The sequence below is a fragment of the Malaya genurostris genome, chromosome 1, assembly GCF_030247185.1.
Source record: "Malaya genurostris strain Urasoe2022 chromosome 1, Malgen_1.1, whole genome shotgun sequence".
NCBI classification, from domain to species: Eukaryota; Metazoa; Arthropoda; class Insecta; order Diptera; family Culicidae; genus Malaya; species Malaya genurostris.
Window position 1 is genome coordinate 146,377,308 of NC_080570.1, and position 27,655 is coordinate 146,404,962.

At 38.4% G+C, this 27,655-nt stretch overlaps 2 protein-coding genes across 2 annotated transcripts in view; one reads left to right on the top strand and one right to left on the bottom strand.

The window, feature by feature from the left end:
• The first annotated feature begins 385 nt into the window (after positions 1-385).
• Positions 386-9,619, top strand: LOC131426095 (uncharacterized). Its single transcript, XM_058588536.1, has 6 exons — positions 386-2,307; positions 2,364-2,587; positions 2,662-3,138; positions 3,207-3,375; positions 3,441-4,507; positions 9,058-9,619. Exons 1-6 carry the CDS (start codon positions 745-747, stop codon positions 9,377-9,379), a joined length of 3,822 nt encoding a protein of 1,273 aa, XP_058444519.1. The 5' UTR covers positions 386-744; the 3' UTR covers positions 9,380-9,619.
• The window catches only part of LOC131426097 (nose resistant to fluoxetine protein 6-like), a 33,480-nt gene continuing 15,416 nt past the window's right edge, over positions 9,592-27,655 (bottom strand). Inside the window, exons 2-7 of the mRNA XM_058588538.1 lie at positions 22,159-22,802; positions 11,097-11,260; positions 10,652-11,017; positions 10,466-10,591; positions 10,061-10,409; positions 9,592-9,911 (exon numbers count right to left, since the gene is read on the bottom strand). Coding sequence (XP_058444521.1) covers positions 9,696-9,911; positions 10,061-10,409; positions 10,466-10,591; positions 10,652-11,017; positions 11,097-11,260; positions 22,159-22,802 — 1,865 coding nt within the window. The 3' untranslated portion in view covers positions 9,592-9,695. The remainder of the gene's footprint in view (positions 9,912-10,060; positions 10,410-10,465; positions 10,592-10,651; positions 11,018-11,096; positions 11,261-22,158; positions 22,803-27,655) is intronic.

The following is a 27,655-nucleotide window of genomic DNA, read 5'->3' on the forward strand; positions in this document are numbered from 1 at the left end:
TTGTGTCCATGATATTCGCCAACTAAACACATTCTCTAAAAATAAGAGTTTTTTTCAGCACACTAAATTCTCAATTTTAACTAATTTCATAGTTAATTTGAAATTTTTGTTGTTAAAATCAACTAATTCAAAAGCAGTAATACGAATTAGGCGCAGAGCTAATTTCGGTCGTTCCGTGCAGTTCGTTTCCAGCAGTACAAAAACAAAATACACAGAATATACTGTCACATAAGTCGTTTTTTCCATCCATCATCCATACTAACGAGACAATTTCGACCGGGCTTAGTCGACGAGTTTCCCATTTTCTTTGCAGCACATTTTCCATTTCCCTCTCGTTGCGCAGCTCAATGAATGAAGCTGCTGGCTGCTGCTGCTAGTGTTGGCTTAGAAAATTTGTCGTCGTCGTCGCCATTCGTTCGAAAACGACACACGCGATCACACACCACGCCGGATCGAACGGCGTGCGCTCTCTTAGTTGCTCTTGGCTCTGGCCATTCGCTCGCTGGTTCATAATTTTAGTTATTTAAGGAAGTTTTTCCCGATTAGTTTTTTCACGGTGGAGGCAGTGATATCAATTTTTTTGTATTTCTTTTCCCTTTTCGATTCGATTCGTTTCGTGTTTCGGCAAGTGGCATCAATTTTCCGATCGTAGCAACCGACGTTTTGGGCCGTAGAAACCTAGCTAACGAAGCAATGCCATACTAGCGCGAAGTGGTGAAGAAAAGGTTAAAAAGGTGATCAAAGATGGCCGTCCTGTTTCGACCGTGGCGGTTCCTAGTGGTGGTGCTTGTTGCTGCTGTCGTACTGATTTGCTTAATTTCCGGTGCCAACGGGTTCCGATTGCGTGATTACGGTGAAGACGATGACCAGCGGATAGCTCCGGCGGTGTCTAAAAGGAAAATTCAGACCCGGGCTTCTATCATTGCGGAAATAGCACGGAAACAAAGCGTGCTGGACGGGGACGGTGATGATGATGATGATGATGAAGACGATGACGATGATGAGGATGACGATGACGAAGCCGATAAGAAAAAAGTAGTCGAGAAAGAATATAAGTTCGAAAAAGTGCGTAGAAGTTACAGAACTTCGGCGACGGATGAGAAAAAAAGAGGACTTACCGGTAGCTTTGAGTCAGATGATAGCGACAGGTTCAAGAGGACGAAATCGGAAACTGTTAAAGCGGTGAAGGATGACGATGATGGCGACGACGACGACGACGACGAAGACGGTGATGATGATGATGAGAAAGAAGAGAAGTCAATATTCAATTTGTTTGGCCTACTCAGCTCGAAAAAATCAGACGAAACACGGAAGGACAAATCGAAAGATCAACCAGCAAAGGTTAAGGATGACGACGACGACAAGGCAGAAGACGATAAAAAAGAAAGTGCAGGACTATTTGATTGGTTTTCAAGTTCATCGTATGAAAAATTGGATAAGAAACAAGCTGATCGGGCAAACCCGGAGGAAGACGACGATGATAACAACAAAGACGACAGCGCCGAAAAATCCGAAGGATTCTTTGCGTGGTTGAAAGATTTGGCGGATTGGGAAGAGGACGACGACGTGGCTCACGACACTAAGCGTGCCACTGAGCAAGAAGATAAGGAAAAGGAAAATCCACTGATTAATCTAGTGAGCAGTTTTCTAACCACGGAAACGGAGGAAACCAGTGAGGAAATCAAAATTCGTCCAGTTGGTTCCAAATATGAAGATGACACCAGCGCCGAAAAGAGTCCGGCTCTGAAACCGCAATCCAAGAAACCCAAAGATTCGAAAATTGTTCAACTGATGAACAGCAGTCCGTTGAATTCCCTGTTCAGTTCCGGCGAACTACCGGCAGAAGCGGCCATCGAAACCGACCCGAAAAAGGTGAGGAAACTTAAGCAGACCCCTTCGAAAGTGGTCAAACAACGTATCGAAATCTCCCCGGAAGATTTCGAATCACTGCTGCTTCGAATTCCTTCCTTCGTTCCGGATTACGCACGCCTCAAGAACACCGAATGTCGTCGCCAAGGGCAGATCTTTCAACGTCAGCTGCGCGGAAAACGTCTGTGGGCACTGCAAATGATTGACGCCAGTGCCAAGCTGACTTCCGGACTGTTGCGTGGCAACGCCAATCAACTGGGTGACTTTGATTTGTGCACGGGAATTGCGACCAAGATCAAAGTCAAACAAGAGGAACAGGTGCGAATGCGAGGTAAATACTGTCTGGCCCATATCGACGTGGTGGCCGAGGACGACGATCTGAAGCTGCCGGTGCATTTGCTGCAGGGTCGAGGTTTCATCAAGAGCACCTTAAACGATGTAAGTGTCCTTGACTTTTTTCCGGACAGGAAACACAGTTTTTTTGTTTGTTTCAGCCGGACCACTTCCTGCCACGGTTCACAACGCTGAATTGGGGAATTTGTCTACCGGCAGCCTGCAGCCACGAGGATGCCGGAAGTATTGTGAAGCACTTCGTTAAACCGTACAACACAACCGGAATCAAATTGTTTCTGGAAATCGAAGAAGGCAACTGTCACGTGCGACAAACCACTAACTGGCCAAAACTGTTCAAAGATAACTGGCAGCTGGTCGCCGCACTGTAAGTCAATTGATTGATGCCTTCAATAGCTTTGAATCCTAACCCTAACCCCTACCTCTGATCCGCATCCGTAGAGGATTCTACACCTTTGTATTGGTAATCACCGTGGTCGCATCGTTGAACGACTATGGCTTCATCAAAATCGAACCAACCGGCGGTTCTTCAGCATCCGGCGACGACACGAACCTGCTTCATCAAATCTTGATGTCATTCTCGCTGAAAAGAAGCCTTCGACAGCTGGTAGGCAGCGAGGACGAAACCCTGGCCGAGAAGCAACCGGTCGGTTGTCTTTCCGGAATACGGGCGCTGGCTACGGTGGTTTTGTTCTGTGGCCTTCGGCTGATTCCGATGGGTTTTCAACCGTTCACCAACCGGAATGAGTTTACCGAAAGTTTCAACTCTCCCTGGAGCGTCCTGCTGCGGGTGTTGATGCTCTATGCCGACGTTTACCTGGTGGTCAGTGGATTCCTGGCCGCTTACCACATGGTGGCCGAGTTCCAGCAGAAGCAGAAGGTGGCCTGGTTTAGGAGAATTGTTGGGCGCTATTTAAGGTTAGCTGTTTAACGATCGACCAACTATCTAACTAACTAACAAAGCCTGTTGTTCTACCGACTTCTAGACTGACGCTTCCGTTGATACCGGTGCTGATCTTTTACTCCTGGATTTGGGAACATCTGGGAAATGGACCGCAGTGGGGTGACGTCGTCGTCAAGAATGCCAATCTGTGTAAGTTCAACTTCTGGAATAACATATTTTTCATCCAAAATTGGTATCCGGTCGAAGAAGCGGTAAGAAGCCGGTTTATTTCCACCGATGCAGGATGCATTTTTTTCTAACGATTCCTATATTTCAGTGCGCTCCTCATACCTTCCAGCTGGCAACCGAAATGCAACTTTCCATCCTTGCACCGTTCCTGTTGGTGGTGCTGAGTAGAAGTCCCTTCTACGGAGTCGCTGCCTTCGTAGTTCTGAACGGTATTTCCACGGCGATACGATTTGTAGCCACGACGGAAGATCGTCTGTCACCGTACATTTACCACGGAATTCGTCTTACCCAAATCTATCGGTCCGTCAATTTGAGCTTCTCCGAGACGCTTCACAGAGCCACTCCCTATCTGGCTGGGTTCGGTTTAGGTTATTTGCTACGTGAAACGGACCTTCGGAAGCACGACCGAGGAATCAACTGGAGTGGCTGGATCGGTATGGCAATCGCCGTCGGGTGGTGCTACGGATTTGTGCTGGATATAGCCGAGAAAAACTTCCAGTACGATTTGGCAGATGCCGCCCAGTACGCAGCGTTGGCTCCCCTTTCCTGGTCATTGGGCATTTGTTGGATCATTTACTTCTGCGTTACCAACGGTGACAGTCTGTTGAATCGAATTCTCAGCTGCCGGCTGATGGTCTTCCTTAGCAAAATATCCTACTCCGTTTCGCTCATTCAATTCTTGGTGTTTTTCTACTTTGCCGGAACAACTCGCGGTAGCGAAGTTTTCAGTATGTCCGGTTTCATAAACCGAACGGAAATCTGCATTCTTCTGATGGGATCCACCGCTCTAGCGCTACTGTACGACCTACCGATTCAGAACATCAAAACGATTCTCGATCGTTCCGGAATATTTGATCGGATGGAAAAGAAAGACACTTCGGTGGTGAATTTGACGCCGCCGGAAAAGGAAACAGTGGTCCAGAACGGTACCTCGGCAACGGAGAAAACAGTAGAACAAAATGGTATCACGGGACAAAAAGACGCTCAGACGACCAGCAAAGATGAAGTGGTAGAGGAAGAACCATTCGTAAGTCCCTTCGATAACCGAGATGAGGATGAACCTGTGCGACCGGTTTGGAGAAGAAAAACGTCAGAACCGTCAGAAGTAAAATCATCATCACCCACCAGATCATTCTGGGATGACATCGAGGAAAGGTGAGTTCGTAGTTTGTTTTGACGTAGGACTACGTGATTATTTTTTCAAATGGGGATGCGAATGCATGATATGGAAACTGAAACCGTACAAACAGCGGTCAGGTTTTGACCAATTTTTGATTGCATTACTCATACTGCTTAAAAAAATTTCTACGCGTCGATTCAAGTAGATATAACGTAATATTTTAGACAATCGGAGATGGACATTCCAATTGTTAACGAGCAATGTCTTATTTTCCCTGTTTCCCAAGCCATTATCATGATTTTCTTCTAACAAAGACGACAGTTTCGTATACATACGATATCGGTTGTCATACGAACTTAGCTCTTTTATTTAGGTGTTTGCAATTGAGATAATCGCACGATTATAACAAACAATCAATAGCCGTTTGCTGTACACACCAGCAACTGTACCGTTTGTGGATTCGTTTTGTGCGCCGTTCGCTTCGAACGAGAAACATTGTCATTGAAATTCCGTTGTTTCTTCGCATTCGAGGAAAACGCAGAATGACCTCGATCGAGGAATGCGGGATAGACGGAAGATCGGCATCTATCAACATCGACTCCAATTCCTTGTAGTTTTATCCTTAGGTGAATATAGCAAAAGTGAATGTCATTAGCCATCCAGTAGAAATGATACGGGATTAGTCCCAGTTTCACAGTGATTTACCCAATCAAAGTTTAATTTGAAGACAGACAGAATTCTTTTAAAATTAAACTTTCGGAAAAGATGTTGGTGGAAGCAAAACTTCTAAAATTTGATCAGGCCTTTTTGTCGAATATTGACTAGAATGAAGTTCTCGTCAGCGGCGATGCAAATTTCGCTGTTTTCTAATATCTTGATGCTATAGATTAGTTTGTGCCGAAACGATTCAGTAACGCTTCTAGACAAGCTCCATGGCAAAGTACTAAATTTAAACGGTTAAAATCATCCAAAAGAGCTGCTTTAAAAATATGATTGAACCAAATTCAGTATAAATGTCTGTCGCCAAAATGAAGCCCTCGAGCTTTTCCGGAACTGATGGTATTCCTGCAATCTTTTTTGAAAAAATGCTTCAATAGTTTAAATTCACCTCTGTGCCAAATGTTGCGTTTATCGCTAACATCTGCTAACATCTTCCCTGATTCGTGGAGGTTTTCCTACATGTTTTCAATTCAATAAAAAGAGATTGACAATTATACTATGTTTACATTATGAGTTAAAACAAGCTTTAACTCTGATTTCATGTTTTAAGCGAAATAACATGTTTTACTTTTGCGTTATTTCATATTCAGAAACGTCACATTAAAACATGTTTTCCCGAAATAACATAATATAATTGTCAGTAAAGCACAACCCTGCTAGCATTACGGCTATGTCAATTGACAAGCTGTTCAACAACAGCAGTTTTCCATCAAAATAGCCATGTAATCATAATAAAACAAAACTGGAAACTGGTACCAACGTTGCCAGGTATACCGATTTCTCGGTATTTATACAGATTTTTGCCGTCTATACCGCAATACAGATATGTATTCCCGAAATACCGATAACTCACGATTTTTTAGCTTGAATAGACATGAGAAAAGGTTGTCGTGGGACCTTTTTCTTGCTCACCTCTTGGTGACATTTTCTACTACTTATGTAGAAGAGACTCTGATACCGATATGGTACAGATAGATTTTTGCGCCGAATACAGATTTTTGGAAAAACGACCTGGCAACGCAGACTGGTACAACTACTTTTGTTTTTGAATTAAAAGATGACTTTTTTGATCATTTGCTGCTCAAAAATATTCGAAACGTTGGCAATAAGCGTGAAACGATAATATCCTTCATAGCTAGGAGAAGTACCTGGCTTATTTCTTATTTTTCGGATGTTGTCAAAATACTTTTCTCTTTCCTACCTGCGACGTAGGCATTTTTGCAGTTTGTTTATAAACAAACTCAATACCAAGTAATATGTCATGCGTATAACATAATCTTAGTGTGAACAGTGCGGTTTTAACTTTATATTACTATCGTTAAAACATTTTATTTTCTGCAGGTGTGAACATATTATAAGCAAAGATAAATAATAAAGACATGTACGTGCTTATAAATATTTTTAAAAAATGTGGTTCATTCCCGGTACCTTCTGAAATGACCGCACTCACTACTTGGTGGCGCGCGAGATTAATTGCATTGTTATCATTTCAATCAAAGTGTGCCATAAAATCTCAATATGTACAAATGAGCTACCGAACCGAAAGGGTTCTCACGGTTTGACATTTGCATTATGAATGTATGATGGGAACTCAGCAGTGCAACCAATTTATCACCATTAGTGCCAGTTTCACGGAGGACCGTAGATATGCGCCAAAAAAAGATCGTGACTGTCATGTCTGGAAATTCGTTTGTGGTATAAGGTTCATTGTATATCAGATCAGATTTCAGTATTTATTTGTTACCATGGTAACATTCACAATAAATGATTTACCGTTACAGACATTTGTTGGAAATAACTGTCAGACGTTTTTTTGAAAGCGAGATAAGAAGGCACGACTTTGAAAAGAGGCAAGTTTTTCTATAGAAAAGCTCTGCGGAGAAATATCCTCTGTTTCTCAATTAAAGTGGAGATCGATGGCGATTTAGATGGCGCCCATTATTGTGAGCAACATTGTTGAAGATACTGTAACTCGAAAACCACATTTTTAACGTGTTAACAATTAAGAGCGTGAAACTGGGCTTTTGAACCACTGCTTCAAACACATAAGAAACTCAATTTAATACCCACTACTTCTACTCTTTTCAAGATAACTGATTTAAATAATACTTCGAGCATCGAAAAAAAACTATACACCAATTTTTCGTAGTTTGTTTCAGCAAAATGATTTGCTAACAGGGTCTGATTCAGTGAAATACTATCTGCTGTATATGCAGTATATGCACTGGTCATACCGGTGAGCAGCTCCGAACCGATAAGCTCACTAAAGTGAATCGATTCAATGTATCAGCTCATCAGCTCATTTAGATTGATCTGAAGCTTTGTTTTGTGGGGCCGTTTTTCTTGTGCCATTTTTCTTTCATAACTAACTTGTCTGCGAATCATTATTATGTCACAATTGTAGAATATCTGCAAAACTGGCATCCCTGAAAGTACCTTAGCCTACTGACTATTTTTCATTGACAATGGCTCGTTCAATCCGTTAAAGAATTTGTACACATTTCTTTTCTTTTAGAACTCGCTCTTCAAGAGCCGAAGATCCGTTCAGCTCGTAGTTTATTTCCCTCTACACAATGCGGCGAACTGGCTAGCAAATGAGTAAGCTGAGAGCTGCGGTTTTATTTAGTAGAGCTGTGAGCTGTCAGCTCATTTTAAAGATTTGATTCACTGGAACAGTTCAAGAGCGAATTGCTCATCTCTAAATCGAACAATCAGAATTTTGATGTTGATTATTTCATTTCGGATTTGAATATACCTACCAGTGAAAGAAACTATCAAAACTCTGTACGGAATTCATTTCAAGCTTTCGGCACGGCCGAATTGTGGAATATTGAACACTGTACGGTTCATTTTTCTATTCACAGTAATTCTTGTAGTTCTACAGTTAACATTTACAGTCCTTAGAAGGACCGATTTGTTGAGTTTTCTCCTTCGTTGTTCACTTTTCGGTGTAAGGATTTGAGGGTCTTTAACCCCATTGGTAAAACATTTTATTGCGACTGGGCTGCAGCTTCGTCAATAAATGTACCGTCTAAAACACCAGTTTTGTCGCTAATACATTTGATTCTTGTCCGAACTTCGTTAATATTTTTTCTTTTGATGTCGCAGATTGTTCATTTCTGCTTCTACAGCCTGTGAGCTGAATTCTATTGATAATTTTTCTTTTTAGCTTTGTTATTACGTCGGCCAGGGTCATAGCGTTTTTTTTATAGCACCATGCGCTTATCCGATTGAACTGGGTTTTTGAAAATATGATAATGTCTTCCAGAATAATTTTTCTGGAGGTCTGGACTCAAAAGACCCTGTTAATTTGTCAGCTTCGCCGCTAATTCTATCGACGTGATTTGAAGCTGTATTAAGCTTATATTTAGGAGATATTGGCCCTTATTACCGTTTTCACTTCCACTTTCACATTCACTTCACTTACATGTCACTTCACTTGATTTTACCTATTACCAGTATCAGGCATAGTGAAGTGATCACTGTGTTGGAAAAACTAATTTTTTCAACAAAATTTTGGTGGCGTGATGTTCATAATGACATCAAGTTCATCCAAGTAAATACTTTTTCCTCTGAAGCGACTTCCGTGCTAAGGACCTAAACTCACTTCACTCGATTTTCACCGTGTAGTGATACCGGTAATAAGGGCCAATAATATTTCTGTTTCGGGTTCGAAACAGACTGTGTTCAATCGCCCTTATTCTGAATAACGACGTATTGATTTTTCGATCGAAAGTGGTTCGATCGAATCCTAGCTACCTTTGATTTTGCTAGCGTTATAAGGAATACAAATGAAATACGATCTCAAAATCGATGCGACGTTATTCAGAATAAGGGCGAATATTTCACTTATCACTATTTTCAGTGACGCCCCGAAATCCGCCTTCAAGGCACCTTCGCCAGCTCGTTCACCTGGACGACTAGCCGTAGAGGAGGTTGAAGAGGAAGAGGAAAGTGCCGAATTGGAAGCAGAAGAAGAAGAGGAAGAGGACGAGGAAGAAGAGGAAGACGACGAAGAAATCGATGAAGAAAAGGAAGTCATCAGGCGACCAGCGGAAGATCAATCGAAATCCAAATCACCTGCCCCGAAAACTCCATCTCCGGAGCCACCAGCGGTAGTCACGCCACCGACCAGTTCCTATAGTCCGCCTCCAAGACGTCGACAGTGGCGAACCTGGGATGACTGATTGCTTCTTCGTGGGCGAAGAAAAGACAGTTCGTTTTTTATTTCAACAGGAGCCTAGGTAAAATGTTTTTGTTTTATTGAATTCGAGTGGAACACAATAATGCAAACGGGATGGGGGGAAGGACACTTTTTAAAATATTTGCTATGTTCGAACTGATCCCACTCGTGTGTAGTTGAAAAAACAAACAAACAAACAAACAGAAAACGAACGAATTACAAGCTAGGAGTTTTACGACTATAAGGTACCTCATTCTTATTCACAAAAGAAAACAGAATATCCCGCTTTTCTTATCTTGAAACCTCGGGCCGAAGCCAGGCTACGCGATCGAATCATCCGAAGTACTGTGGGTGTCGTTTGTGCTACGACTGCAGGCATCGGTGGTCTTTTCCGAGCGGTGCTGCTGCTGTTGCTGCGGCTGACGCTGCCTCCTAAGAAAAATCTTCTCGATGCCGTGGATAGGCGATTCGAACATCAGGCAGAGACCCAATGCCGCCAGGAAGGTGAGAAACACGTGCGACAGGGTGACGGCCGTCTGGAAGCAAACACAGTTCGTACGAAAAGGTAAATTAGTTTTTTATTTTTTTTTTTAGGTTTTCGTCCAAACGAATTCTTCAAGACTCAAGAACCTCTCTGATACCAATAAGAGAATCCGTAATAGCTAGCAAATTCAACTACACTCACCAGTCCGACGATGCTGGAATAGAGCGGCACCCGCTGAGATGCACTGATGTACAGTTCCACAAGTCCATTGGTAAGATAGGCACAGTACGTAAGCCGACTCAACGGAATAAGTACCCTGGCCGACAGTAGCCTTTTCAGTGGTCCGGCATGTCCGGTGACACACGCCAAAACCAGCCATCCATTGGACAAACTCCACCCAAGACGGTGCAGGGCGGCGTACAGTGCATTGTACAGATAGTTTTCCGTTCCAAACGAATTGTAGAATAGCGAGACGCCAAACATCGACGCCGATCCTACGATGGTGGAAACGATCCACAGGAAAGCCACCGTTCGTCTACCGATCGTAAAGCTGCAAAATAAAGAATAATATTAAAAATATTCAATAGGTTCAAATATTAAACTCACTTCGTTTCCTGCATCAAATGAACCAAGTAACCAGCAAGTATTCCAAAAATGTACGCCGTTGCCCGCATGTGGGTCTTGACGTAAACATTAGCGAAATAGGGGTTCCCTTGGATGTCATCCAGCTCACTAAAAACCGAAACATAACATCAAACTCAGTTCACTTCCCCCAAACGGTAAAAATCTTACTCGATGAAATACATCAACGACGGATCCAGCTGACCGTAGTACGTCACACAGAAAGGAATCACCACGGATATCAATCCTACGGCGCTGACCAGTGTCAGTCCCGTTCGTCGCCTGAGCGTCCACATTGGATACAGTAGCAGTGGTGCCAGCACGAACAGCTGCGTATCCGTGGCCAGATACCACGACTGGAACATGCACAGTTGATCCGTCCCGATGTAGTTGTTGATGTAGAGGATATTGCGCCACCAGCTAGCCTGACAGCGCGACTGTTCTAGCGCCATCCGTCGGTCCCACAGAGGACCACTGCCGAGTCGTGGCAACCAGGTCGCGTACAGGGCAATCATGGCGGCATACGCTGGCGTCAACCTGGAGAAATGTCAATATACTATATACGGCGATATTCTCGAACGGTCCACACGGGATACAGAAAAAATGATTACTGTACCTAATGTACCGGAAGATGTAAATCAAGACGAAGTTGACTTTCCCCCGGCGCTTGTCCAGCTCGATCAGGAGCAAACGTGCGAATAGAAATCCACTCAGCAGTAGGAAGGTATCCACCAGGAGCGGTGAATTCAGCAAAATTGCATTACGGAGTAGTTTGACTTGCTGGAAGTAAAAGGAAGAAAAATAGACGAAAATAAGTCGCTTTGAAAATGACAGTTCGAGAGTGCTCCTCTTATAATGTTTCATTGTAAAAGAGTAGATGAAAAAAGAATGGCTCATACTACTGGTTGAACTTGTTTTTAAATTCCCAATGACATTTTTATCAGTACCGGTATTCACTACACAAACTTTAATAGTTGAAAGACATTGTACAAAATGAAAAATTTAACCCAAACTAATTGCGGCCCTTACACGATCATTAAAAGTGTCATTACTAAAAAGTAATGGCACTTTTAATGATCGTGTAAGGTCTACGAGTTCAGTAATGACACGAGTAATGATGGAATTCCGGATTTTCCATCATTACCAACATTATTTCTTCTTCTTATTTTTTGTGTGGAAGTGCTGAATATCTTTAGAACTATACGCGAAAAAATGACAAATTGTAGATTTAAATTGTTAATATTTCATTAACCTTAACGTTTCAATGGCAAATCAAATTTATTTTCAGCTAAACGAAAATAAAAATATTGCTATTGCTATTGCTGGAGTAGTTATAAATATTCATCATTGATAATGAACGTGTAATGCTAGAAAGTAATGATGTACAGTAATTCAGAAATGACGAGCGTTTGAGCAGAAGTGTCATTACTTATGTCGTTTTCGTTTTTAAATTGCACTACACTGGTGTAGCGAAAGCTGCACTGAAACCGTTCGTTTTTACCAATTGCACTACACCAGTGCTACACTTTTTCTGCACCGATACCACTGGTGTAGCACTCATCAAAAGTTTGGTGTAGCTCTGTGCAATGGAATCGTTTATTGTAGTCAATGGTTACTGTTTATGTTTTCGTCATTTTTGTTCGTTTATTCATGCCTCAGTGTAGCACTGCACCGGTGTAGAGCAATTTAAAAACGAAAACGCCATTAGTAATGACACTTTTAATGATCGTGTAAGGGCCGCTAATCAGTTAAGCTGAAAAATTTGGAATTTTTCACCATGTTATTAGAAAAATTGAGAATGACGCTAATCTAAATCGTAGCTTGCTCCGATCAGAAGGTTTGTTGATTTTTGAGAGAAGTACTAAAGTACTAACGGTGTTTTCCATTGAAAAACACTGGTGGTGTGGATTGCTCTGGTTTTGCACTTTCGAGCAGAAATTACAATGAAACTTGGCTATGTGGAAAACTAGTCGGAGAACTTTTAGAAAAACTACTTGGAAAAACTATGTGAAAAACTAGCAGGAGAGCTTCTAAAAAAACTCAAAAAATCTACTCGGAAACAGCTGGAAAAACTACTTGAAAAACTGCTCAGCAAAACTACTATTTGAAAACTGCTCAGGAAAACTACTTGAAAAATTATTCGGAAAAACAGCTCGAGAAAACTGCTGGAACTTCTTGCTCAAAAAACTTCTTGGAAAAAACTACTCGAAAAAAATATTGGTGGACTGCTTGAAAATACTTCTAAAAAGCTGCTCGAAAACTGCCTGAAACTGCTCGAAAAAATTATGTGAAAACCGCTCGCAAATACTGCTGCTAGAAAAACTCGAAAAACTGCTCATAAAAATAACTGATAGAAAAATCTACTTAAAAAACTGATGGGAAAAACTATTTGAAAAACAACTGCTCGGGAAAACTACTCGAAAACTGCTTGAAAAAACTTGGAAAAACAGGTCGAGGAACCTGCTTGAAGAACTGCTCGAAAAACTCCTTGGAAAAATGACTCAAAATACTGCAATAAAATTTGGTCAAAAATAAACAAACTCTTAAAACTTCTCGGAAAAAACTACTGCTTGGAGAACTGCTAGGAAAACTGGAAAAACTGCTCATAAAAAAACTGCTCGAATAATCTTCAATATGGAAACACTGTTCGGAAAAACTACTCGAAAAAACTAGAAGAACAGCTTGAGAAAACTGAAGAACTGCTTGAAATTTGCTTTAAAAACCCGCTCGGAAAAACAATTGGAATAACTGCTCGAAAAAAGTACTTGAAACTGTTGGGAAAAACTATTCGGAAACTGACCAAAAACTTCTCGATAAAACAACTTGTGAAACTACTCTAAAAACTGCTCTAAAACACAACTTGTAAAACTGCTCGGAAAAACTATTCTGAAAACTTCTTAGAGAACTGCTAGAGAAATTTTACTCATAAAAAACTGCTCGGAACTACTTCAAAAACTACTCAAAAACTGCTCGGAAAACCATGAAATAATGCTTTCTCGAGTTCCTACTCGAAAAAACTAGAAGAACAGATAAAAAAATTGCTTACTCAATAAACTGCTTTGAAAAATTAGTCAAAAAGCAAGCAGCTAAAACTGCTCAAAAATAGCCAAAAATCTGATCGAAAAAACTATGTGAAAAACTAGTCGGAGAGCATCTAGATAAACTACTCGGAAAAACTGCTCAGAAAAACTAGACAAAAATCTGCTAGAAAAAAATATTAGAAAAGTTGCTCGGGTAAACTACTCGAAAAATCGCTCGGAAAAACTAAAAAACAAACAGCTCAAACAACCTGTTTGAAGAACTGCTAGAAAAACTGTTAGGAAAAACTACTCAAAAAATTGCTCGAAAAAAAAAGCAACTTGTAAACCTGCTCGGAAAAATTGCTTGGAGAACTGATGGAAAAACTCGAAAAACTACCCTGAAAATTTTCTTGAAAATCTGATCGGAAAAACTAATTGAAAAATTATTTGAAAAAACTAGTCGGAAAACTTCTTAGAGGACTGTGAGAAAAACTCGAAAAACTGCTCATAAAAAACTACTCGGAAAAACTGCTTCAAAAACTACTCAAAAACTGCTCGAAAACTTGAAAAAAATATTCGGGAAAACTACTCGAAAAAACTAGAAGAACAGATCGAGAAAACTGTTTACTCGAAAAACTACTCGTAAAACTGCTTAAAAAATTTACTCAAAAAGCAGCTCAAAACTGCTCCAAAATAGCCATAAAATGCCGAAAATACTCGGAAAAATTGCAACAACTTGTTAAGTTACTCGAAAAACTGTTAGAAAAACCAACCTGTAAATTTGTTTGGAAAACCACTCAAAAAACTACTTCGAGAACTGCTAGAAAAACTCGAAAAACTGCTCGGAAAATCAACTTGAAAAACTGCTCGGAAAAACTACTCGAAAAACTGCTCACAAAAAGGGCTTGAAAACTGCTCAGAGAGCTGCAAGAAAATAACTATTCAAAAAAACTGCTGGATAACTACTCGAAAAGCTAGAAGGAAAAACTGCTCGCAGAACTGTGAGAAAATTACTGTTAAAAAATACTACTCGAAAAACTGATCGGAAATAGATGAAAAAACTGCTAAGAAAAAATTCTCGAAAAAATGACTTGTGAAGCTACTCGAAAAACTACTTAAATAAGACAACTTGTAAAACTGTTTGCAAAAACCACTCGAAAAAAATCTTCGAGAACTGCTACAAAAACTCCAAAAACTGCTCGGAAAATCAACTTGAAAAACTGATTGGAAAACCTAATTGAAAAACAACTTGGTAAAACTGCAGAAAAAACATCTCAGAAAAACTGAAAAACTACTCGAAAAACTGCTTGAAGAAATGCTAGAAAAACTCAAAAAACTGTTCATGAAAACCTACTCGGAAAATCTTGAAAAACTGATCGGAAAAACTACTTGAGAAGCAATTTGGATAAACTGGAAAAAACAGCCTAGAAAACTGCTTGAAGAACTGCTCGAAAAACTGCTCGGAAGAGCTACTCAAAAACTGCTAAGGAAACCGCTCGGGAAAACCGCTCAAAAAACTGCTTGAAAACAGTTCGCAAAACTGCTAAAAAAATTAAAAAAACTGTTCTACAACTGCTTGAAAAATTAAGCGAAAACATTGCTCGAGAAAACTACTCGAAAGACTTCGGAAAAATGAAATTAAAAACTGCTCGAAAAAAAACTTACTCGAAAAAACCACTCGAAAAAAACCACTCGAAAAACTCACTCATTAAAGAACTGTTCAGAAAAATTACTTGAAAAACAATTTGGAAACACTGCTCGGAAAAACTAGAAAAAACAGCTTGAAGAGACTGCTTGAAGAACTACTAAAAAATAGTTTAAAAAACCGCTCGGACAAATAACTTGGAGAAACTACTTGAAAGTGTTCGGAGAACTGCTAGAAAAAAAACTTCTTCAATAACTACTGCTAGAAAAAAAAATTCTTCAATAACTACTCGAAAAACTAGTCGGAAACAATGCTCAGGAAAACTACTCGAAAGATTGTTCGAAAAAACTAATCGGAAACTGATAATAAACCACTCGGGAAAACTACTCAAAAACTGCTCGAAAAAACAACTTATGAAAACACTCGAAATACTGCTCGAAGAAAACAAATTGTACAACTGCTCGAAAAAATTACTCGATTTTACTGCTTGGAAAACTGCTAAAAAACTTAAAACTGCTCATAAAAAACTGGAAAATATACTTGAAAAACTGTTTGGAAAAAAACTATTTGGAAAACAACTCAATCAAACTACTCAAAAAACTGCTCAGAAAAATACTCGAAGACCTGCTACAAAAACTACATGGAGAGCTGCTAAACAAACGCGAACTGTTCGGCAAATCTAATTGAAAAACTTATCGGAAAAACTACTTGGAAAAACTGCTCGAGAAAACTATTCGAAAAATCGTTCGGAAAAACTATGAAAACAGCTCGTGAAAACTGCTTCAAGAACTGATTGGAAAACTTCTCAAAAAACTGTTTAAAAAACTGCTCGAAAAAACTTGTGAAACTGCTCAGAAAAACTACTCGAAAAACTGCTTAGAGAACTGCTAGACAAACTCGAACTGTTCGGAAAATTTACTTGAAAAACTTTACGGAAAAAATACTAAACTGCTAAAAAACTACTCAACAAAATGCTCGAGAAAACTATTCGAAAACTCGTTCGGGAAAACTATAAAAACTGCTCGAGAAAACTGCTTCAAGAACTGATTGAAAAACTACTCAAAAAACTGTTTAAAAAACTGCTCGGAAAAACTACTCGAAAGACTGCTTAGAGAACTGCTAGACAAACTCGAACTGCTCGGAAAAACTACTTGGTAAAACTGCTCGAGAAAACTACTCCAAAAATCGCTCGGAAAAACTAGAAAAAAAACTTGAGAAAATTACTTGAAGATGTACTCGAAAAACAGCTTGGAAAAACTGCTCAAAAAACGATGTTATATTAATATTATATTACCTGATGGTTCCAACTTCGCAAAATTAGCTTAGAATCGTAGATAGTGTTTCAAAATTATTTGCCTATTTTTCAAATTTAAATCTGTTGACGAGAAAGTTTTAAAACTGCATTTTTAGTGTCATCATGATCGGTCGTGTCTCGTACACAGCCTGTATGTCAGATTGTCAAGCATTCAAAGCTCAATGCTACATATACTAATGTTCTGAATAATCATATCCCGTCACGGTTTCACTAACGAATGCCTGTACATCAATGACAAGTCGACGTAAAATTCATTAAGTCAGTATCTAGCGCATGAATACCACATAGGACACACACACCCCAGCCGAAGACAACAGAGCAGAATATGAATTATGCACATGGAATCGATGCTGGTGTAGGCAACGACTGATACGGTAATTACACTGGGTCCTTAGCTACAGGGTCCGAACTGCCACGAGCAATCATCGGAGTAATTCTCTCCAAACACCCGCTTGTTTTTAACCGACATCACAAGAAGCAGAAGGTGGTAGCCAATCGAAAACGCTTGAAAGTTCATTGCCTTTTAGAGAGAAAAATTCAATTGAAAACAAGTTCACCTTATCGCGGTTCTAATGACTCTCTAGTTGAATGTGACAGTTCAATGACAGTCAAGACAACCCGTGCAACAATCAATTGGATAATAGGATTAGCTAAAAGCAACTTTCAGATCTGCACACAGAAAACAGGACAGCAAAAGACCGAGTCGTCGCCGAAAATATTTATGCGAAGAAAACTTTAATGGCACATCAGAATGCCATAAAGGAGGAATCCGAAAAAACACGTGCGATATTCAACATAAATCTGCCATCAAAAACTTGCTTCCTGGTCAGTGAACTGAAACAACCAAATTTATCAACGCCTACTTAGACTACCTGGGAAGAAACACAAGGGTTGCTGCTGTCACAAATTTTTATTCCTTCGGTAGTACAGATAATTGCACTAATTGTTATTTATGATGATGCGTTGAAAATTGAAGGAAAATCTATAATTTGATGTCTGACACTACACTCGGATAGAAAACATAATAATAACTCAATAGCAGAGCTCCTCCAGGGAACGGAGAAGGTTTGTTGGGGTGAGCGTGGTTCTCCCTTGTGAGACTCAATACAGACTTGGAGAAGTAGCAGACCGGCAAATGAACCGTCAAAATTTTGCACCCATCGGCCATGACGTCATTTTGCCAATTTGATCATAACTTTAATGTTATTTATTGAGAGAAAAGCAATTATCAAGATTAATTACACATGCTAAAATATGTTTTTTTTTTTGGAAACGGTACTGACTGTGTCAAAATACTAAATTAGCTGCTTTAGTTGACAGCACTGCAAGTGAACTGTGATCTGTTTTTGCACGAATCACTGGCAACCGACGACGCCGGCTGTCCCGTTGCTATGACATTCTCCGGTTACTGTGTTGACAGGAAAAACAGAAGCATAGATTGAAGAAGAATTCGTCTCAATTGTATTTATTTTTAAACTATAATTTCTTCAAGCAAAACTATTCCTTTTTCTTTGCAATACATTGATTGAGTAGATGTCTAGTGCTTTACTCGTCACGAACAGAAACATTACTGTTTGTATATTTGTTAATTTCGTTAATTCAATTGATTGTTACACGGTTTTTGTATACATTTGAACGCTTGTTTGTTAAGAAAATATAGAAAATAAATCTCCCCCACTGCCTTCGGCGAAAAGCCTAAGTTGGCATTTCAGTTTTAAGTTAAAATAGATTCTTTTTAAATTTCATGTTTGACAAACGCGTTATGCTCAAATCAACTATAGCAGTAGTTTTTTCGATCAGTTTCCGGGTTATTTTTTCTGAGCGGTTTTTAGCAGTTTTCGAGTAGTTGTTTCGCACAATTTTCGAGTAGTTTTTCAATGCAGTTTAGTTTTTTCAAGCCATTTTTCGAGCAGTTTTTCCAAATAATTTTACGAGCCCATTTTTTATCAGTTATTTCGAATAGTTTATCCGAGTAATTTTTCGAGCAGTTCTTCGAGTAGTTTTTTTCTAGCAGCAGTTCTTCCGTGCTTTGTATCATATAGTTTTTCCGAGCGGTTTTTTAATAGTTTTTCCAAGCAACTTTTTAAGCAGATTTATCGAGCAGTTTTTCAGAGCAGATTTTTCGAACTATTTTCGATTAGTTTTCTCAAGCGAGTTTTTGAGTAATTTTTAAAGGCAGTTCTTAGAGCAGTTTTTCTAGAACTCCTCCGAGCAGTTCTTGAAGTATATTTCGAGCAATTTTTCGAAACGGTTTTTTAGAGCAGTTTTCAGGCACAATTTTTCCGAACAGTTTTTTTTGTAGAGTTCTCCGAACAGTTTTCGAGTAGTTTCTCCGAGCAGTTTAAAAGTGGATTTCGAGAAGTTGTCGATTAGTTTTTCCAAACGGGGTTTTGAATAGTTTTTACATAGTTTTTTCCGAGCAGTTTTTCGAGGAGCTCGAGCAGTTTATTCTAATGTTTTTTTAATTCCTCCGAGCAGTTTTCAAGTATTTTTCGAGCAGTTTTTCAGAGTAGTTTTTTTCGAACAGTTTTTTTGTAGAAGTTCTCCGAACAGTTTTCAAGTAGTTTTATCGTAATTATTTCAAATAGTATTTCCGATCAGTTTTTACGAGCGATTCTCGAACAGTTTTCGAGTAGTTTCTCCGAGCAGTTTAAAAGTAGATTTCGAGCAGTTGTCGATTAGTTTTTCCAAACGGGTTTTTGAATAGTTTTAACAAGCATTTCTTCGAGCTGTTATTGAAGTAGTTTTTAGGAGCAGTTTTTCGAGTAGCTCGAGCAGTTTATTCGAATGTTTTTTTTTTATTTCTCCTAGCAGTTTTCAAGTATTTTTCGAACAGTTTTTCAGAGTAGTTTTTTCGAGCAGTTTTTGAGTAATTTTTTCCGAGGGGTTCTTTGTAATTTTTAGAGTAGCTCGAGTAATTTTTTTGAGTAGTTTTCTCTTTCTAGTTTTTCCTAGCGGGTTATTGAGCAGTTTTTACAAGCAGTTCTTCGAGCAGTTTTTCAAGTAGTTTTTTGAGTAAATTTTAGAGCAGCTCGAGTAATTTTTTCGAGTAGTTTTCTTTTTCTAGAATTCCTATGAGAAGTTTTCAAGTATTTTTCGAGCAGTTTTTCAGAGCAGTTTTTTCGAACATTTTTCTAGTAATTTTCTGAGCGGGTTTTTGAGTTCTTTGAAAAGTTTTGCCGAGCAGTTTTACGAGTTATTTTTGAATTGTTTCCGAGTTGGCTTTTTTAGCCGTTTTCTGAGGAGTTTGCTCCGAGCGGTTTTTGATCAGTTTCAAGTAGTTTTTTCCGAGCAGTTCTTTGAGCAGTTGTTGTAGAATTCCTCCGAGCAGTTTTTCAAGTATATTTCGAGCAGTTTTTAGAGCGGTTTTTAGAGCAGTTTTATGCACAATTTTTCCGAACAATTTTTTTGTAGGAGTTCTAGGGAACAGCTTTCAAGTAGTTTTGCCGTATATTTTTTCGAATAGTTTCTCCGATCAGTTTTTACGAGCGATTCTCGAACAGTTTTCGAGTAGTTTCTTCGAGCAGTTTAAAAGTAAATTTCGAGCAGTTGTCGAATAGTTTTTCCCAGCGGATTTTTGAATAGTTTTTACAAGCAGTTCTTCGAGCAGTTATTGAAGTAGTTTTTCCGAGCATTTTTTTCGAGTGTTTTTTTTTTAATTTTTCCGAGCAGTTTTTCAAGTATTTGTCGAGCAGTTTTTCAAAGTAGTTCTTTCGTGCCGTTTTCGAGTAATTTTTCCGAGAGGTTCTCAGCCCAGTTTTTTTTATGTTCTCTGAGCAGTTTTTCGAGTATTTTTCGAGCAGTTTTTCAGAGTAGTTTTTTTGAGCAGTTTTCGAGTAGTTTTTTTCCAAGGGGTTCTTTGCCCAGCTTTTCCGAACAGTTTTTCAAGTAGTTCTACCGTACATTTTTTTAAAAAGTTTTTCCGATCGGTTTTAGGACAATTTTCTAGTAGTTTCTCCGAGTAGTTTAAAAGTAGATTTCAAACAGTTGTCGAATAGTTTTTCCAATCCGGTTTTTGAATAGTTTTTACAAGTAGTTCTGCGAGCATTTTTTCTTGTAGCTCGAGCATTTTTATAATTCCTCTGAGCAATTTCAATTATTTTCAAGCAGTTTTTCAAAACAGTTTTCGAGCAGTTTTTCAAGCAGTTCTACCGTACATATTTTTAAATAGTTTTCCCGTGCGGCTTTCGAACAGTTTTCGAGTAGTTTATCCTAGTAATTTTACCAGGAAGATTTTTCGAGCAGTTTTGCCGGGCAGTTTTACGAGAAATTTTTGAATAGTTTTTTCAAGCAAATTTTTTAGTAGTTTTTACAAGCAGTTCTTCGAGCAGTTTCTCAAATAGTTTTTTCGAGTAATTTATAGAGCAGCTCGAGTATTTTTTTCGAGTAGTTTTCTTTTTCTAGAATTCCTACGAGCAGTTTTCAAGTATTTTTCGAGTAGTTTTTCAGAGCAGTTTTTTCCTAGTAGGGTTTTCATTAGTTTTAACAAGCAGTTCTTCGAGCAATTTTTTTGAAGTTTTACCGTGCAGTTTTACGAGTTTTTTTTAAATTATTTCCGAGTAGTTTTTCCGAGGTTTTTTTTTGCAGTTCTCTGAGGAGTTTTTCAATTAGTTCTTTTCGAGCAGTTTCCGAGTAATTAGTTTTTAAGTAGTTTTTTCGAGCGGTTTTTTAATCAGTTTTTAAGTAGTTTTTCGAGCGGTTTTTGATCAGTTTTAGTTGTTTATTGAAACAATATTTTTGCGGTTTTTTGAGTAGTTTTTTTAAGGCTGCGAATTATTTCGTGGGTAATTTAAACTTTTGGTTGAAATCTGACACTCGAGTGGGTATTTTGATGTTGTCAAACAAAAACCCTGCTCGAAAGCATGGTTATTTTTGACAGATCGATGGTTATTTTGCGACTCTGAAAAAAATATTACAAAGAAAATTCTAATATCGATTCTTTAGTCAAAATTTTTTCCAGTGCAAAATAAACCCGAATAACTTTCCGTCCGTCAAATTTTGAAATGGGCCGCAGTTTTAGTTAAATTTAACTACTGGACACAAAATAACCACCCAAGTGTCAGATTTTAACCAAAAGTTAAATTAACCGCGAAATGGAACACAGCGTAAGCAGTTTACGAGTTATTTTCCGAACAGTTTTTCAAGTATTTTATGCGAAATATTTCCTAGCAGTTATTACTAAGAATCCACCAAAAATGCACAAAAACAGAATCTAGGTAAATTATTGAGATGCTTTTTCACCAGATATGGAAGAGATTAACAAGAAGGTTATTTGCTCGTATTCTACTGTAAATTTCCTTCAATTAAACAATTTTTCTATGTACTTTCTAAGTACTACAGAAGTATTTATTTCTAAATGCATCCGTGTACGTTTGATTTTTGACATTGTGAATATTTTGAAATCTGTTGCTGGTTCATCTATTTTTAAATAGCGACGTCTAAGTTGCATGAACAAGAACGATTGCCAATATGATGGTAATGTATGTCGCATATTTTTTTTGTTCCACGGAGTTTTGTAAAATTTCAAAAGAACAAATATTAGTTTTCCGACGTTTTTTTTTTCAATTTTCAGGTCATAAGTTAAGTTCATTAATGAAGAACAATCGGCTAGAGTCATGGAAAGATTGTTTAATCCATAAAGTTAGATAAACGTTTTGAAGTATTTAAGTGAGTAGAAGTGAATAAATCTTCCACGTACCTCTCCGTAAAAGCCTGGATTGTACAATGCCCCTCCAACGATGAACAGCAGAGCGTGCCCACCGAGTATGAACACCATCGACAGTGCCTTTATCCCGTTGATACAACCAAGTCCGTAATCGTCCTTACTATCCTGCCCCAGCTTCCGGAGGTTCTCCACAATGGAAAACGATTTGAACACCTGATCATAAACATTTTCCTTCGTTGCACGGCAACTATACATGGACTGCAGATGGTACAAAGTGCTGAGCACTACCATCAACACGAAGAAGAAAATCACCGAAAGAAAGATTACATCGTTAATCGAAGTAACCGTTGCCCGATCGCGATGACAACCCTTTGCCGGAATCGAGACACTGCGAAGGCCCGTAGTCTTGCTCAGCAGTGCGGCAACATCCGTTTCCGAGCATGAAGCAGGAACACACAACCCCCAGTGCACTTGCGAATAGTTCCGTGGATGCGGTTCCTTCCGGGATACCAAGGTACGCTGCTGGTATCCATCAATCCTGACGGTCGCCAGACAGAACTGCGCGATAATGCTGGCCTGCTGGAGGCCGTTGATGCCCATACACTGGTCGAAGTGCCCCAACTGGAATACGTTACCATGTTCGATGCCAACCGTTGACTTGACCGATGAGTCGAACACTGAAAAAAGAAGAAGATAATTGAAGATGCTAAAATTACTACTACTTGACATCTCGATCGTCCCACGGCAAAAAGGCCCATCTGTAAATGTGAGCCTCTCATTATTTACTTTCTAATTCCGATTACGGAGCCATTTTCTGAACTTTTCCAATGACTATCGAAAGTTAGTGGATTTGGCTTGAAAGATATGCGAAGAGTTAGTCCGACCGGACAGTCCGAATAAAAATCGGTATAAAAAGTATTCGCTAACGATTCACCGTCAATTACCATAAAATGAGCGAGCAACACTGTTCTGGTTACTGCAAACTAGGTTACTAGGCAACCCCATTTATAAAGATAAATAAACAAACAAATTAGAATTGGCAAGCACAAGACATAACCTCAAAAAATTCACTCGTTTGAGCGAAAACAATGCTTCTTGCAGTTCAGTGAGTTTTCATTCTCTAAATATTCTGATCGAATTTAAGAATGCAAAGATATATCGTTTTCCATTGCCGTTTATAGATCCGATTTTTCGAAACCATGAACGTAGACGTTTTCAATAGAAATTTTGTGGTTTCAATTATGCTAAGTGAGAAGTCCAACGTAAGGATATCAAAGCAAAGCCTTGGTATTACATTCCTGTAGAGGAATTTGACCTCCTGTTTCAACAGACTTCACAGCCGATTCTTAGCGTACAGAATCATTGGATGGCTAGTACTACGATCCTACACGGAACCACCCGCGATCCCATTTCAACTAGAATATTAGTTGATTTTCTGAATTCGATTGGGTAAAATTTGGTACAACTAATCGATTGTTGTTTTAACTAAACTGTCATTTTTGTTTTTCGATTAGCAGAAACGATGGTTGAAACAACTAATTTAATTGGTTGAAAAATAATGCTGTCAATTAGTGAGGACACATACCTTTCAAGTTCAACAAATATTTTAGTTGAAATAACTGACGTTATTATTAAAACAAAATTCTGTTAGTTGAAAAATAAATCGGTTTTAGTTGTTTTTGACATTGCAATTATTTGAATCAACTAGAACAATGTTATTGATTTGCGATAATAATCAAAATATACTTACTGATATACGTCATGATCTATTTGTGAAAAAGTTCGGTATGTTGAGACATGAAATAAATATCGGTGTCCCAATATAAACAGTATTTTATATTGACATGTTCCGCGTAAAATCATTATTCTTTACAGTCATATCAATTGCGCATAAATTCTTAATAAAAAACACTTTTCACTATGATTTTACCGTATTTTTACATTAGTTAAGATATTTAAATATCGCAAAACATTGTTACACAGTCACATATTTTGCCTTTTGTAAATACCTTTCAAATTCGTTCGTTAGAACATATTTTTCAAGCTATGTGCCGTGAGAGAAAACTTCAAAACTTAACACAATTCGAAAAAGGATTCTCAAATAAGTCATCAACCAGTCACTTAAGATTGCGAAAAGATGTAGTAACCATGTAGAAACCATGAAGCATATGAATGAGACAAAACATTGACCTATGTTCGATAAACACTCGTTATGGAATCAGAAATTTCTATAAAATCGAATGAACACAATTTTCCCAAACGCTTTAACCGACGACACGACCAGGCACTCCGACGAAAAATCAGCATTAAAACTGTTCGCTAACGATTCACCGCCAGTTACCACAAATCTAGCAACCCCTTGTAAATGATAAAAATAATCTTCTCGAGCAACACTGTTTAAGTTGCTATGGACTAGTTACCATGGAACCCCAAAACAAATAAACATGTTTTGAAAGCGGTGGAATAGTTCTATTAGTGTTAAACTTTGTCCAAATTAAGCAGAAATGCATTTAAATGAACCCGATTTTCAGAATTTAATCGAAACTATGAATGAAACCAACGAACGAGGACAATGATCTGCTTCCAGCGATTCATCCGTACACTTCAACTGCTAGCTTTTCTGGGCAGTAGAATTCGGTGTAATATGCCGGTGTCAAAATTGTTTTGTGTCGGTTGATTGCGCAGCAGTGGAAACAGTATTTCACCTTGTTGGCCACTATTCGAGGATTACTAGTGGAATTCCACAAAGAAATCATTTTACCGTACGTTATGCAGGTACCGCAGAGCACTAGCCTCGCTCTGCTCGTTGTCGGTCATTTCCATGTCTTCCTTCTCACACAACGGTTTCAAGTCAAGACCTGAATTTTGAACTTGGCTTTATAAAAGACATAACTCATACTCCTCAATTTTTACATTCCGCTCGAGTCAGGTAAATCCATTAAAATGTTCCGTAATATAATAACCGATCTGAAATTTAATTTGTTTACATTCATCTTGCCTTCGATATGCAGTAACCAAGGTTATGGTGACCGTTATTCAAAATCAATAAATATATCAACTTGTGCTGCCAGTTTGAAAAAAATCACTAGCGTTTCCGATTTGACATTTCCAGTTACTGAGGGGTAGTTAAATTTACGATGCAGTTTTGATAGACGAGTGGCAGGTCGTGTCGTCGCTTTAACCATCGATGTTGCTTTTATTGACATTTTGAAGCGACGCGAACAGATTTCAACTAAATAAATTGTTGATTTTGCATTGTGATTATTGTTTTGATTTCAGCTGTCTCCGGCTTTTGACAGACAGCATTTAAATCAACAAATTTTCCAACTACTTGAATATATGCAAATCAAAAACCATAATGGTTGAATCAAAAAGAAGATAGTTGAATCAACTATCGCAGATAGTTGAATCAACTATCGCAGAAATCAAAAACTGCGATACCGCAATTTTATGATCGGAGGGTTTTGCGTGTACTGACACTACGAATCCTTCCAGGTCGGGGCTCGAAACTAGCGCAACTGGTTTGTAAGACCAGTGCTCTATGCATTGAACCGCCAACCCGGGACGTAAGGATATCAACATCATTCAATTTTGATACTAAACCTGTCAAAAGAAAACTGGTTTTGAATGGACAGCGCGTTTCCCATTTAAAAGAAAGAAGAGTGACTTTGTGTATAAACATTAACGAAGAATTTTTTAATTTTGACAGAAAGGAACGCTTCGTCCCTCAACTCAAAAATGAGTGGATAGGTGGTAACTCAAGTTTAGATTACGTGTCCTTTTTATGAATTTGAGTGGTGTGTCACTCAATTTAGAGTTATGTTCAATGAGGGTGTATGGAAACTACTTAGAGCCAGAGCTTAAAATTGCCATACATTCTCAATGAAAGAAACCATTCCAAAACCTCATTTTCAATATTTTTCTGTCTCATTCATAAATGATCGACACCAGAACAAATGAAGAGAGACGAAGCATTTTCGTTTCTCATTGAAAAAATGAGAAATCTTTGCTCTATAGCTGCCCTTACACGAGACAATATTATCGTCAATACAAGGAGTATTGACAATACTTTTGATCGTGTAATGGAAACTTCATTGGATTGACGAAAATATTGTCAAAAAATCAAAACTGCTCATCAATCCGACAATACTTTCTCTACAGAGAAGAAACTATCAAATATGTGCAATGAACTCTCCTCTCAATGTTTCAATGTTCAGTTGCAATATTTGAAGCTTCAAACGCTTGATTTGTTCGAAAAATGCGGACTCAAGTTACCAAGTCAATTGGATTGACGGTATTGACAATACTTTGGATTGACAATAATATTGTCACGTGTAAGGGCTGCTTATGACAAGACGAAACCAAACTAACGTCTGCAGGGAGCATCAACAGAATTTCAATTCTCATTCTTTCATCGATGTATTGAAAATCTGTTACGCTTGGCTATAAACAAAGACTAAATCGAAGTAATTACATCCTCTTTGGAAATCAAAACTACTACAAATTCTCGCACCAACAGGTAAATGTAATTGTGAAACCTTTTTCTGTCATTTTCGATTCTCATAGCTTCGGTTGAATACCGAAACTGCATACTGTGGGATTTTCACTAAAAAGAATAAATGACTGAAAGGGCAAATGAAAAAAAGAACACAATTTTGAAACTACTGTTCCGCTTATGTTATTGACTGGACATGGATTTCGTTCTCATAGTTTGCAAGCAAGCGAAGCTGAGAGTGACATTAATTTCTCGTCATTTTCGTCTATTTTGAGTCAATGAACATGACTTTGATTAGCTCTGCTTAGAGCCATTTTACCTAAAATTAAGTTATTGAACGGAATCTCGAAATTGAGTGGAAAATATTAAAAATTAGATAGTTTTACGGTTTCGTGTAGTTATCTTTCCTTACCACTCAACACTCGGTTTTTCGAACTATTGGTTTTATTTTGATATTTTCAGTTGGGACATATTGCGGCGTTTGTTCCCTGTTTATATTTTAAATGGAACCGAATCCGTAACTAAGGTTATGGTAACTGTTTATCGACTTGTGTTGCCAGTTTCGAACATTTTTTAAACGATAGAATTTTGACATTGATATAGTTTTAAAACACGAGTGGCAGATCGTATAGTCGATTGAGTGTAATATAAAAAGTCAATCTGATAATTCGCGTAAACAAAATACACAAAGAGAACCTATCGTTCATCAGTTCTGCGCTTTTATTATTTTATTATGGAACAATACAAAGGGTAAACAAAATTCTTACTCATGACTGAAACTATTTACATAAATTAAAGATTAATCATCTGAAATGTCAAATTTTATTGACGTTTCAGTGTCCCCCAGTTACGGAGTGATGAAAGCAGTAACCTGTGAATTTTCCTCATAAACTGGCATTTTTATGACCTTTCAGACTAATCACAGCATTACTGCATTACTAAACTCAGTTTCAATTTAACATTTATGCGACATTTTACAAATGTCAAACGTTTGGTACGGACATAGCTTGTCAGGACTGACCGATGAACAATTCA